The 14,370-nt window shown below is 42.0% G+C and overlaps 2 protein-coding genes across 5 annotated transcripts in view; one reads left to right on the forward strand and one right to left on the reverse strand.

Annotated features, from left to right (window-relative positions):
* The first annotated feature begins 1,252 nt into the window (after positions 1 to 1,252).
* Positions 1,253 to 9,847, forward strand: LOC128894845 (transmembrane channel-like protein). The gene is made up of 18 exons (XM_054156857.1): positions 1,253 to 1,387; positions 3,835 to 4,030; positions 4,113 to 4,284; positions 4,372 to 4,609; positions 4,675 to 4,863; positions 4,975 to 5,210; positions 5,774 to 5,965; positions 6,149 to 6,397; positions 6,464 to 6,533; positions 6,608 to 6,770; positions 6,977 to 7,639; positions 8,004 to 8,110; positions 8,189 to 8,484; positions 8,614 to 8,793; positions 8,863 to 8,983; positions 9,114 to 9,264; positions 9,333 to 9,456; positions 9,692 to 9,847. The coding sequence occupies exons 1-18, from the start codon at positions 1,253 to 1,255 to the stop codon at positions 9,840 to 9,842; spliced, it is 3,633 nt and encodes a 1,210-aa protein (XP_054012832.1). The 3' UTR covers positions 9,843 to 9,847.
* A 51-nt stretch (positions 9,848 to 9,898) lies between these two features.
* The window catches only part of LOC128895018 (uncharacterized), a 21,655-nt gene continuing 17,183 nt past the window's right edge, over positions 9,899 to 14,370 (reverse strand). For 3 of the 4 annotated variants that reach the window (XM_054157225.1, XM_054157223.1, XM_054157224.1), the window contains 3 exons: positions 12,600 to 12,766; positions 12,429 to 12,524; positions 9,899 to 11,736 (listed from right to left, as the gene is read on the reverse strand). In XM_054157225.1, coding sequence (XP_054013200.1) covers positions 11,329 to 11,736; positions 12,429 to 12,524; positions 12,600 to 12,766 — 671 coding nt within the window. In that variant the 3' untranslated portion in view covers positions 9,899 to 11,328. The remainder of the gene's footprint in view (positions 11,737 to 12,428; positions 12,525 to 12,599; positions 12,767 to 14,370) is intronic. The other variant, XM_054157222.1, reaches the window with a different exon arrangement.

Below are 14,370 nucleotides of genomic sequence, written 5' to 3' on the forward strand. Positions count from 1 at the left end.
CAAATCGCTCCCCGCAGAAATTCAACAAAGTTGCAAGTTCAACAATGCATAGCTTTTTATTGAATATCGATACTTACCTCTTGTCTCAGGAATACGTGATGAGCAAGGAGGTATCATAATTTTTATTTCTGTTTCGAAACTTACCTTTGGTATCCAGATCACATGAACAGCGTTGATATGTACCACGGAAAGAAGGATAATTAAAGGGAAATGTGCCAGGAAATGGAGAGAAGTGAAGGGAACCATCGGGAGTTGGTAGGAGATGTTAGATGACGTTTGGAGATATTAGATGGTATTTGGAGGATGTTAGAAGATGTTAGGAGATGTTAAGGAGATGTTAGAACGTGTTAGGAGGTGTTAGGTAGCGCCAGGAAATGTTAGGATGTGTTAGGAGGTATCAGGAAGTACTTGGATGGTATTAGAAGATGTTAGGGGATTTGTGGAGATGTTAGGAGACGTTAAAGAGATGTTAGAAGGTGTTAGGTAGCGCCAGGAATTGTTAGGATGTGTTAGAAGGTATCAGGAAGTGCTGAAAAGTGAACGAAAAGTAAACGAAAATTTAGTCGTCACAAAATAGTCGCGTAGTATGCCCCTGTTGGACTGCAATCCATCCTAGCCAGATTGTTTGACCGGTTGCCATCCCGTAGGCGCGTAGTATGCCCCTGTTGGACGGCAACCTATGCTAGCCAGATTGTTTGATCGGTTAGCATCCCGTAGGCGCATGGATGCCCCTGCATGCAGCACAAACACTACTATCATAATAAAATTTGTAATCTTAAACCTTTATAGATATTGCATAATTTAAATTAAATTCTCTCTAAACACGTGTTCAATTGCGTCGTGCAATAAACGCCTATTCCCAGCCCCTATAAATGATCCTATCTTTCACGTTGACGGTACACCTGGAATTGTAAATGGCGTGCAACCGAATGCGTGTCACTTAGCATAAGGTAATCAAGTTGCGAGCTTCATTATTCTGAAAGTGCTTATAAAGTTTCCTACCTTCGTGGCAACCAGTACACCGACAGACCGTGAAAAGACCAGAACAATTTCGTTTTTAACGACTCGGGTGAACATTATCTATTCCTTTCCTTAATAAACATTGCTCGCGGCTCAACTACCTACTATTATATTTATAATTAAAAATTTCAACCTCATTTCGAAAGTGAAACAAAAATTTTTTAATATATGTAGATTAATCGTAAAATGGTTGACACGGGAAGCAATTAATTGCAAGACGTGAGCAAGAAACATGGATTCAAAAAATAGAGATATTCGTGAAGGGACTAGGCACAAGTCGGCGGAGATGCTTTCTGAAGTTTTAAAGTCGCCCAGCGAGTCGAAATCTCAGCCGACGACAGCGTCGCCTCTGCTAGCTCCGCAACAGGTAATTTTCGAACAATGTTTTTATGTTAATATTTGCACTAAAACGGTCATTTCGATATCGTAGTAATTTCAAAAAGATAATTCCGTTTGAAAGATTGAGTACATTCGAGATAATATTATAAATAGAGAACGTTATAAATAATGGTAGATTTATAAACAAGTTACGACGATTAGTTTCTTTTTCTATCTTTACTTCTGCTTACACGAAACGTTTAAACAAATTAAATAGCTTCGACAATAGTCAAATATTTCGCAAAAGGAAAAGTACTAAAGCCTGATAGATTAGTAGCGAGAGAAAAATGAGCGTTTGTACAATATTTTATCGTTTCGAGGAATCGACATCTGTTCACGCCTTATTCCCTTCGTTTATGTACGTTTAATCAGCAAATGTATCGGCAACAAAAGCCATCGCGTGCCGAAGCAAAAACTGTTATGGAATTCGATAAGTTTCCGGATGATCTATCGATAAATAATAGCAATGTACCTTTCCTAGTATTGATCGACAAATAATTATACCCGTCGTTTGTTTACACGAGCAAGCTTTCCTCGTTAGAGTAATTAGAAGAAAAAAAAAGAATTCACTCTCAACTTACCCTCTAGCGTTGGTCGCACGTTTACGAGGGTGTGCCATAAAAATCAACGAAAACGACAAGCCTCGCGGTTTCGTGACTTTTCACGAATCACGCTCCGCGCTTTTAGAGGTTAGGATGAAGGATTGACGGGGTGGGATTTTCGTGAATCTCCAGAGATCGCGTGTAACGGCGACGCGAGAGTCTCGCAGTAAAATGATTATGTAGGAAGAGAAGGGCGGGGTCGCACGAGGGACGAGAAGCGTTCGTGAACACACTATGACTGGCTCGAGCGAGCAAATGGTAACTTTTCAAGGTGCGGCAGGTCGCATGCCACCACAAACAAACTTATGGATCATCGACTCTATCGATGACTTTATAAATTATAAATAAAATCCATTCTTGCCTTATTTTACTTCATTTTAGGGGGAGAGGCTTATATCTTAAACAAATACATAGATACTACATACATTTTCCTATAAAATAGATAAACGTAGGTAAAATAAATAGGATCATATGTATTTTATTTTTCTGGATGAATTAAGAGACAGAAATATGAAAATTAAAATTAAAAAATAGGTGTAGATCGTTGCTTGCGAAGCAATGATAAATGGTAAATGAAACTCTAAATAATAAAAGGCTCTGTGAATGATAAATGAAGACTTAGATATTATTACTATTACTATACTTGGAAAGAAATACTTAGATATTATTACTTATAATAATTGTAATTAATACTTAGATATTACTAATGTTTCTTCACTTCTGTTTCTTACTCGATAAAGTTTTCTATATATATATATTTACACAAATATAATAGATAAATGTAGATAAAATAAATAGGATTACACATATTTTATTTGTCCAGAAGAATTAAGAGCCAGGAATATGAAAATTAAAATTAAGAAATAGGTGTAGTCAATATGGTAATGTATATAAAAAAAAAAAAATTAAATGACAACGCTTAGATCGACGGTGTATTCTGTCCGCAAAGTTAATTAGGACATCGTTAGGAGAGTCGACCGTCGCGCATGTTGAACGACACTGTGTGTAATCGTATCGTAAAAAGAAGCGACTCCATTTACCGGTGATATACAGCTGTTCGTGATTTCGAAGATTTGTGGTGTCGACGAAAGCGCGATGTCCGAGATATCGAGTGGAACGGGTATTAAGGTCGACTTATAGTCCTCGATACAGGCGCGGTACCACCGATGACCACCGACAGGTTGTCCCCTATCGACACGATATGGCAGTTCCTTCGAATCCATCGGCACTGATTCGACGGTGCTCTCTTCTGTTTCTCTGCCAGCAGTTGGTGTCCACTTACCGATCGCATAAGGGAACGATACAATCGAAATTTTCATCAAACGTGTTTTAATGTTTCTTCATTTCTGTTTCTTATTCGAGACACTTGCTTGCCAGTTTTCTACATTGAAAAGGCAAGTTACAAAGCCAATTTCTTCTCCAATTCCAAAGGTACTTTCCTCGATAAATGCAAAGTCAATTTCTTCTCCAATTGCAAAGCCAATTTCTTCTCTAACTGCAAGGCCAATTTCTTCTCCAACTGCAAAGCCAATTTCTTCTCCAATGAACCCCTCAAATTTTTACGCCATGTCCCAGAACTCCTTTCGAGTTCCCAAATACTCTTCTTCCTCCAAAGTTTCCTCAACGTTACCAATAACAAGCAACCTCTCCGTTTGATTCATCGCTTGGTTCGATAAGAACTAATAACAAAGAGGTCTGAAGTTGTATATTTGAAATCCAGTTCAGGCTTATCATTTGAAATCCAATCGGAGCCTTCTACGCAAGCACTGTACGTGGCGTGACGATGGGATGATGTACGAGGCGAATTCATGCAACTAATTGCCTTCGTGTATAGGTGGAACCTTCCTCCCCGCAGCCGTCGGTCGACCGACTGTCAGTTACGTTTGCTATCAGCGAAGACTACGACGATAGAAAGGACACCGCGAGGTCGCTGCAACCGGAAGACAACGCTGCCAGATCGGTCCATCTGAAAGAAAACAGTACCAACTGTAATAAGCAAGTCGCTAATATGCACAGGATATCCATAGCTGGTTCGTACCTTGCTAAATAGTTAGCCTAGTTAGTTAGCCCGTTTGTTTCGACAAAATTAATTCCACGTTCGACGAATTTCAGAGCAAGACGGCGACGAGGACGACTACTCCGCGTCGGCGTGTGCGATCATGCAGAGACGGAGTTCCAGCAGACGCCAAAGCAGGCGGAAACGACGCCCGTCGTCCCCTTTCAGCGTCGAAGCTGAAGCTACGTTTCGACGAAGATCGTCTGTCTACACCATCAGCTCCGGAGAGTTAGTATAATACACAAAATACAACACTGATACTTTGCTTGGCGATCGAGACAGTCGAGACTCTCATGCTTGCGAAAACCTGTACAGAACTGCGATTTCGATAGAGGAAAGCGGGAGCCAGGAGCAGATATTCGAGAAACTGAAGCTGCACAAGGAAGTGTTGAGCGGAGTGAAGCAACAGCCGTGGCCGCTTCGTCGGAAGATCAGGCTCGTGAGGCAAGCGAAGGCTTACGTCAGGAGGCACGAAGGAGTCCTTCAGGAACGACTGGCTCACACGAGGAGCACCAAAGACGCCATTGCGAGGATCTCGTTGTTCACTACAAAGGTAAATATCGTGCTTTATTTTCAGTACAAGTAAGATTGAACATTCGTGACTGTACTTGTTTGCAGAAATGGCAATATTGCAGAAGAGAAATAGTGAACCTTCAGACCTGGTTGATTCCTTGGGAGCTTCGTATCAAGGAAATAGAGTCACATTTCGGATCTGCGGTAGCTTCCTACTTTACGTTCCTTCGATGGCTGTTCTGGATCAATCTCGTCATGTCGGCCATCATCACAGCGTTCGTAGCCATTCCAGAGGTACGTCTAAAGGTTGAAACAGACAATTTATTAAATAGACTGGACAGTATACAACTGGACAATGCTCGTATCGCTTGTATAAAGATGCATCTTACCTCTTTGCGACGACAGGTGCTCACAGCAGACCCAGCTGCAGCCGGGGAGCGAAAGATCATGCTCAGAGAAGAGAAAATCAAATCCAAGCATCTGCTTACCCTGTGGGAATTCGAAGGGGTCCTCAAGTACTCCCCGTTCTTCTATGGCTGGTACACCAATCAAGATTCTCAGAGCGGCTACAGATTGCCTTTGGCCTACTTTGTTACCAATTTGGTGCTTTACATCTACAGCTTCGTCGCTATACTGCGCAAGTAAATAATGGCCAAAGACTTATGATTTTAGAGTCAAGGGTATCATTCCCTGTAGTATTCGTGACTTAATCGCGGCATCGTCAGGGTTAGATGGCTCTGACACTGATGAGGAGAACGCAAGACCTTCGAGTCATTGGTTTCTTTGAAACTTGAAAGTGATTGAATTTTATAATTGAGAAAGAAACCGTCATATTGCAATTTAAAACGAAGAAACTTATGATACGTTAAAATAATACAATTTAAGAAGAAGAAAATTGCGACATATTGAAATACTGCACTTTCAAATGAAGAATATTGCTATTTAAAAAGAAGAAACTCATGATACACTAAAATAATACAATTTAAGATGAAGAAAACTACGATAGTGCAATTTATAAAATGAAGAAACTTTGATCATAAGTACCTAAATAAGTATCGAGTGTCCGGCGCTATAATACTATACTTTCCTAAACAGGATGACAAAGTTTCAATGAAATCGTTGCCCCGAAAAGTCTTGCGATCTCCTTGTATCGGTACAACGAATGTCTACGAATGATTCTTACAATATTTTGCGACATTTTCAGAATGGCGGAGAATTCTAGGCTGAGCAAGCTCACTGAAAAGGAGGACGAGTGCGTGTTTTCTTGGAAGTTGTTCACAGGGTGGGACTTCATGATCGGCAACACCGAAACTGCTCACAACAGGATGGCCAGCATCGTTCTTGGATTCAAGGAGAATCTGCTCGAGGAGGCTGAGAAAGAAAAAGACGAAAGGAAGTAAGATTGATATGTATACTTCAACCAACGACCGGAACGTTAATTAAGATTTCCAGTAAATGTGCAAATATCGAACTTACTTAGTTTTATATATTCGTGTTCTGATAGTGAAATATCCAAATGTAATTCGTTGCAACTCTTCACGTATGTCACGTATGCACATGTTCGACTGCATTCCTTCAGCTGGAAGATCATATCGATGAGGATCTTCGTGAACACCTCCGTGATGTCGCTGTTGACGTTGTCTGCGTACGCTGTGATAAAGGTGGTAGCTCGTAGCGCCGAGGAACTAGAACAGAACAATTGGTGGAGGCAGAACGAAATCACGGTAGTGATGTCCCTGATTACTTACTTCTTCCCCATATTCTTCGAGATACTAGGCCTGCTGGAGAGCTACCATCCCAGGAAGCAACTTCGCGTGCAGCTTGCGCGGTGAGTCTGCTCGCCCATCGTTCTCTTGCTTTTAATTTTCCAAAATTCGATTCGATTCCGTTGCAGAATAATGGTTCTGAATTTATTGAACCTCTACTCCTTGATATTCGCATTGTTCGGCAAAATAAATTCGATGGTAGGTGAGACGATACGGTTAAATACGTTTGTTTACCTACTCGAGGTGCTCGTTCTTAAATACTTGCATCGTAGAAGCAAGATTTACGCGTCCTGCAACCGAAGATGGAGATTTGCTCGCACGAGCCCATCGAGTGCACCGGAGATATGAAGAAGTCGAGACAGTTGGTCGCTCTGGCGTCTCTGAGTCTTATTCTGGCGAGCAATGTTACCGATCTGCAATACAGAAATGAAACAGGTTCGAGTATATGTATACGCACACCGAATAAAAATTAGATGTATCATTTTGTTTCCGTAATTAAAATTCTGAATTCTATGTATTACGAGTTAAAAGTACAATCGCGTAGATATAGAATTTCTTTCTATAATTTCTACGAATTTAATTACAGAAAAAGATTGCGCTAAGCAAATTTTGCTCACCTCGTTTAAAAACATTTCTCTCAGATCTCCAAGTACCCGTTGACCCTGCACTGCCACCGAGCTCGTTAATGCCAAAGAACTTCTTCTTGAATCCAATAATGGACGACAAGTCTCTAGAAGAGATATACAACGTGGGCGACTATGCATCCCCTGATTACGTGTACGAGAATTACGACGGGGATGAAACGAAAGCCAACGAAACCGCGTCGTTCTCGACAGAAAACGTACACCAAGATAACTCCACGTTGGAATTGCTCGAATGGAACAGTACACTCGATACGACGACTACTGCTACTGTCGATGATAATTTCACACAGATTTCTTACACTGGATTAAGCGAAGAGAATAGCGACGCTTCGTTATCCAGCGTGGATTTGAACGAAAGTACAGCTTATGGTGAAATAATTGAGTCGACAGGAAGTGGTACAAATAATACGAGCACCACCGAGGAAGATCATTTAAGTACTTCGTCCATGGACGACGTCCTGGACGCTTCGTCGTCTTCGATAGTAGCTGAAGAGTTTGACGAGCATCCAACGATTACTATGGAAGAAACGACGGATGAATCAGCTACCGTTGACAGTTCTTCGGCATCGTTGAACGAAGGATTAACTTCCCTGGTGAAGGAAGATGAAGTTGTGATGAAGTGCTTCGAGAAAGTCTGCACGACGACGACTGAAGATCCAAGTATGGACAAAGCTTGATTTAAGATATCCGAGACTTTCACAGTTTGGTACTTCATGGTTTGGTTGTTTATTTTATTATATAGTGCGCCATGGACACTTTCGCCCGTATTCCACTTCTTGTGTAGTATATATATATTCCCTTCTAACATAAAACTTTGTTTTTGTTATCTTAATTTTTGTATTACTTCTTAAATGTAAGCCACAGACTTTCGATGCTTTTCATTAGCTATATCTTGAAGAAAAACTGAGGTGGGCCGGCCGGGATTCGAACCCGGGATATCGGCGTGGTAGCCAGCTACGCTACGCACTGTACCATTACCAAATACTACGTATCGATCATAAACGGTGTCTATTAAATCTTTCAGCTGCTTCGTCGAAGACATTGAACCTGAAGAGTAGGAAGAAGCTTCGTCGCCTGTGCTGGGAGACGATGTTTGGCCAGGAGCTCGCCAAGCTAACGGTCATGGATGTGGTAGATGATAAATGCAATAATTATTCCCATGGAGAATCTATCGCGTCCACGTAATGCTGAATTCGTGCTGAATTTCAGGTTCTCACTATAGTATCCACGCTCAGCATAGACTTCTTCAGGGCAGTGTTCGTTCGTTACATGAATAATTGCTGGTGCTGGGACTTGGAGAAGCAATTTCCTCAGTACGGAGACTTCAAAATCGCGGAGAACATACTCCATCTGGTCAACAATCAAGGGATGATTTGGATGGGGATGTTCTTCAGTCCTGGCTTGACTGCGTTGAACCTCCTCAAGCTTGGTATTCTCATGTACCTGAGATCTTGGGCGGTTCTCACTTGCAACGTCCCACACGAGGTGATTTTTCGAGCCTCCAGGTAACTCGTCTTCAAATTATTATTATTACGATTTATCGTATTTATTTATTCTTGTAAGTTCATCGAAATTCAAGTATTTCATTCGAATTCGTATGTATCGTTCGTAATGGAATGTCGCTTTTTTTGCAGATCCAATAATTTTTACTTTGCCCTCTTGTTAACGATGCTCTTCTTGTGCGTGTTGCCTGTCGGCTACGCGATCGTTTGGGTGGAGCCATCTTGGCATTGCGGTCCGTTTTCGGGTTACAAGAAAATCTACCACCTGGCTACAAAACAGCTCACGGACTCCCTTCCGGAACCGATTCAAAGGTATCACGAGTCAATTACTATTTAAAAGTATCTCAGCTTGGAGTGTTTAATGTAATCGAATCCTTTCAGATGTCTTGATTACATTGCTTCACCGGGTATCGTGATCCCTCTGATCGTCCTGATGACTCTAATCATTTACTACATGGTGTCTCTTACCAGCTCTTTGAGAGAGGCCAACAACGACTTGAAGGTAACAAGATGAACGATATTCGTTTCTGAACGAATTTTAAATAAATTCTGAATGACATCCGATCCATTAACTTATTGGAGTAGATCAGCCACGTCCCTGACACGCGATGCCTGTTTCTGTCTTCTTTCAGATACAATTGCGCCACGAGCGTACCGAAGAGCGTCGCAAGCTGTTCAGAATAGTCAAGAGAAGGGAAGAACTGATCGACTCGTCGTTTTACAAATGGAAAAAGATGTTACCCGCGTTATCAAAAAAATCCACGAAGCCTAGACTCTCCAAAGGTTCCTGAACGTGAATTATATGTTTCGAATTGTCGAATGTTTCGTCACAAGGATGGTTGTTTTTTAAGGTGAAGCGGAAATTGAAGCCGTCGAGTTGACGGATGTGGACGAGAACCCGTTTCCGCCTGACCGAACACCGAGTCCATACATTCCCGAAAGTAGCTCCAGAGGACCAATTAATGGACGTACTAGGTGATGACTCCAAATTGTATAGTTGTTGAAATTCACGATTCTTAATCACGGTATTAATCACTTATTGTGCCGGAATATTCTATATTGTACTGTATCATGCTGCATCATGCTATAGCACCATCTCATAGCACCATGTTATATGCTGTATCGTACAGTCGATATTACGCTGTATTTTGCAGCGTTCTGCTGGGTATTTTTTTATTCTACATTTTATTTATACAAAGTTCGTGATCAGGATGACGAAGGTCCTCCGTGATTCGTGGGAGTCGCAGTCCAGCGACTGCGCAGTGATACCAGAGATTCGAATAAACGAGGCAGAGCGGAAGCCAGACGGTCGTCGCCGCTCAATTTCTACGGAAAGTCGCGATTCCAGTCAAATTAAATAAAAATGTTCGAAATAACCTACCCGTGTTGCTTTCATTTCTAATACTGTAACTTTTGTTTTTTTTTTTTTTTATTTCCTTCCTTACATCGCTTCTGGTAAAATGTTTCTCATATCGCTACGGTACACTTTATTGATTTAAAAATCTTAAAAGCTAGCTTCTTACGCGGTACTCGCGATGAGGTATAAAATCGAAGACGTGTTTAAGTTAAAAAGCTTTCACTCGTCGTTAAAGTTCATCTCTGCAAGGATACAGTGAGTTCCAGAGGCGTTGGAGAAATTGTTAAGCTCGATAGCTTAATTAATATATAATATTAATATTTTATGGGCGAGATTCCTTCAAGAGAAAGATACCAACAATGGGAGGTCGACGGCGGTTATACTTCTGTGACTCACTGTATATGAGCACGTACAATCACACATTCACGAGACGTTCGCTTACAAATTACACCTAAAATACTGACGATCCACGTGGAAATCGACCACACGTGGGTTGACCCGTTATCTGTTAAATTATTATCAACACTCGAAGCCACGAACGTTTCCTTGTACATACACTACACGCACGAAGAATTTTCCGGAATTTCAAATTTCCCTGAATTCTATACGTTACACTTCCTACGAATTTATTTAATATAAATAATTCTCGACGATAAAAAGAGGAGATACGCCTCCTTCTTACCCTATACAATTCAGTGATATGTAACCGCGTCCGCACTTAATTCTCCAATCCTTTCTCCGCGTTGGCAACGAGCTTGCGCAACTACCATAAATCAAAGTGCATTCACGTGTCGTTAAATGCAGAGTAGTTCTAATTAACAATACGGTAGACATCGTTTACGATACAATAAATATTAAGAACACATCGCGTCGATTAACGTAGACCATTAGTAAAAATTAAAGTACTTATGTTAATCGAACACTATTTGGGGTTAACAGACGTTTTTTGGTCTCGCTTTGATCCACAACTTCGCAATCGTTCTTCGTAATCGAACATTTTCTAATGGATTGGATCGTTCTAATCCAAAGTTCGCGAATGATCCTTTCGCTAAAGGGGGTCATTCGTAGTTTCACTCTCAGATCGTGGACTAGTTCGCTAGTTCATTAGTTGCTTCGTTAGTTTATTTTCTGCAAGTAGTCCGGGAAAGTTGGATGAATCTTTAGGTCACCATGGGAATCCTGAAGCATGTTACAACCTCGATGGAGATTTACGGCTCAAATGGAGGCCTTGTCTACGCGCTCCCCCGCCACTTTATTTCCATTGAACAGTCCAAGAAATTACATCGTGTCGTTCATCGTCGCAACTAGAGACTTGTCGCATTCGTAATTCCTCATTGTCGTTTTCGTAATCTATCGTCTAAGGAGCACTGCAACGGTCGTCGTTGAGATGCCATGGTCGTTCGTTGCTCGAGTTAAAGCACTCCATCGTCCATCGTTAGGGAAGAGTACCTAAGATACGAGGTGTCCTCGTTCGTTTCTTGGGAAAATTGTCATCGTTCGTTCAGATTTGGATTGTATATAGGTCGGCCGCCGAGGAAGTTGTTCCCTGCGTTGGGGCCGGTTCTGACTTGCATGTACTTGGGCCTCTTGTTCCTGGTGCTCCAGTGGAGGTACGTGTACCAGCCGGCTAGGAAAGCTCCCACGGCGTTGCAGGTGCAGGAGAAGATGAGAAGCATGGTCAAGATGCTCTCGACCTCGGGACAGTTCAGGTCTACGTACCTCACCGCCGATTCGGTGGAATTCGACGGGACCGTAGGCGGTCTGCACACGCAGGTCTCGCTCTCTAAGCGGGCAGCGTTGCATTCCAGTTGCATTAGACGCAACAGGTGCATCGCTGAGAACACACAGGCGATGGAGCAGGTCACCGTCGCCAGGGTCGCCAGGAACAAGCTGAGCAACTGTTCGAAGGGTTACAGACACTAATGAAATAAAATAATGCAATGTGTTTTATAGGTATAGATATGATGTGTGGTGTTGGTTGTGTATATAATGCCATAAATATTCGTACTCTTTATCGAAGCAGCTTGACTAAATTAAATAGTAGTTTTGACATTACCAAGTGAATTTTTCGTTGTAAATATGTATATGAATAAGTATATGTATATACATGGAAACATCAAACCTGACATTCAATTTAAACAAATTTCTTCGATAGACATAGAGGGTACGAATAATTTACTCCCATATATGGGTGACAGTGCTTTATACTGAAGAACTACAAAAATTATTTCCAAACGTCAAATGTCAAAGTACATAAATTGTGATTGAAGTTTTTGAAACAGCACAATAAATGTTTGATTGTAGAGCTTTCAATTGTCTGTAAACAAAATTTAATCCCAGTAGAAATTTTCCTAAGGAGTACTCCTAAGGAAGTACTCCTAAGACGAACAGAATTTCAACTAAAACAGAAGAAATACGTAGAACAAATTTCTTTCAAAACGAATTCCTTTCTTGAATAACATTCTTTCATTTCTTCCTTCCATTTTCATCTGGATATCCTCGTGGACCAGTCTGAGATCTCGTTTATTTGTTTGTTCGTTCGCAAGAAATCTTGAGACTCTTTCGCAAGATGCCAGACAACCTGAATTACCTTCGTCGACGAGAGACAGAACCCAGGACTCATCCCAGGGTACTCCTTCTTGAAGCAGCACAGCAAGCAAATCCCGAAGCATCCCGACAGCAACAACTGCGAACGAACAGATCAAAGTAAGTGCATCAGCCGGTTCTCTGGGAAGATCAATGACAAACTGGGAATACTCACCGGCATACCGCTCCAGTAGGGATTATCTGCGACAGGCAAGTGAGGTGCCCAAAGCAGCAGCCATAACGACAGCGACGTCACAGCGACACCGAGAATCGTTTGCAGAGCGGCTAGGCATCGTCCGAGTCGACCATGGTAAACCAACGGTGGGAGGAATTTTTGTGGTCCTGGAAAAGAACATAATTGGGATAATTCAATATTTTCAAATTTTTTACTGCGCCACAAAAAAAAAAAAAAAAGAAAGGAATGGTTTAAATCCGCGATTGTGTTCTAACTTCAAAACCATAACAAAATTTAGCTATTTTCTTATCGTAGCACACCGTGTGAATTTTTGTCTGACATTTTCTTCTGTCGCAAAAGAACCAACGGTTGGGACACCCTTTCTTTTTTTTTTTATTATTATTATTATTATTGTGGGGAAATGTATTACGCATACTTTGGGTTCCCGAGGGAGAAGCCGAGGTTGTGTGGAATTTGGTGGGACTAACCAAAACCCCGCACCCGCTTAAACTACACGGAAAGTGCCTGGGACACCCTGTACGTTCTTTCGCATCGCGGAGCCTGCTATTCGTTTCCTTCGCCTCGCGTTTCTTCATCCTCGGATGGAATTTTCAAGGAAAGTCGACGACGACGATTTTCTCTCCGTGCCAGCCGTGCCTCTTTTTACATCTGGCCGCGTACGAAGCTATCGCTTTATGTATCTCGCCGCGTTGCGACACACATTTTCCCATAGCGAAGGCAACGATTAACGGCTCGATACGCGACGTTATATACCGAGAAACGAATGTAGGGCCTAAAGAAAGGAGAGTTTCCGAACGAAACGACCTCGCTGTCCCTCCTTAAAAGGTATCTCAACCGGACGATCGAACGTCGTGCCGTCCTTGCCGTATCGAACTGTCAGGAAACTCGCCCACTGGCTTCGTTTGCTCGAGATACGCGACTCCGGGAGTTCGAGGAAGAAGAGAAAACAAAATATCGGAAGAAAAACGGGGAAATCCAACGTCAACGCTCGCCCACCGCGGCCACTCTTGATAATACTGTTGAGAGTGGAGTGGATTTCATTAGAGATCTTGCGAGATCGGCGAGAGGAATGATCGAGGAACGATCGAGGAACGATCGAGGACGTCTGTAGGAACTTAGGATGCCGGGAACTTGGTCGATTGATGTTCTAGAGGTACACGAATCGAGGAACAATTTGTTACTTTGTTTGGTTTCGGGCACAAGGAATTCGTATGTTTCCCAATTTTGATAGTGGGTGATTAGGCTTCCGAAAGAAAAATACCACGTTATAGAAGAACGACGAAACGATACTTTTCTATATTCGATGTTTATCCGTACGACGTTTAGTTTCGGAGAGAAAAATTGCAAGGAGACCTGAAATTCAATTTTCCCAACGAACTTCTAAACTTTTCGATTTTTATTTTCGAAACTAAGCGTTCTACGAATAAACTGTAAATAGAACGAAGTTTCGTATGATCGTCACCTATAAGCTGATACTTTTTGAAAATTGATGCAACGGATATGAACATTTCTACGCCCGTCGCGGTCAAAGGGTTAATAACGAGCGACGAGCGAACGTAAGGCTGGTTCGTAACGTATTCCTGGAAGGACCCTGGGAAACGCTGAAAGGGAAAATAATCCTCGGAAATAATTCCTTGCGGCTTAAGGCCGCGAAGAAAGTTGGCAGAGGTCCATGCCTCCGAGAGAGAGAAGGCAGAGAGAGTGAGAGAGAGAGAGAGAGAGAGAGAGAGAGAGAGAGAGAGAGAGAGAG

The sequence above is a fragment of the Hylaeus anthracinus genome, unplaced genomic scaffold (genome assembly GCF_026225885.1).
Source record: "Hylaeus anthracinus isolate JK02 unplaced genomic scaffold, UHH_iyHylAnth1.0_haploid 4, whole genome shotgun sequence".
In the NCBI taxonomy this organism is placed as follows: domain Eukaryota; kingdom Metazoa; phylum Arthropoda; class Insecta; order Hymenoptera; family Colletidae; genus Hylaeus; species Hylaeus anthracinus.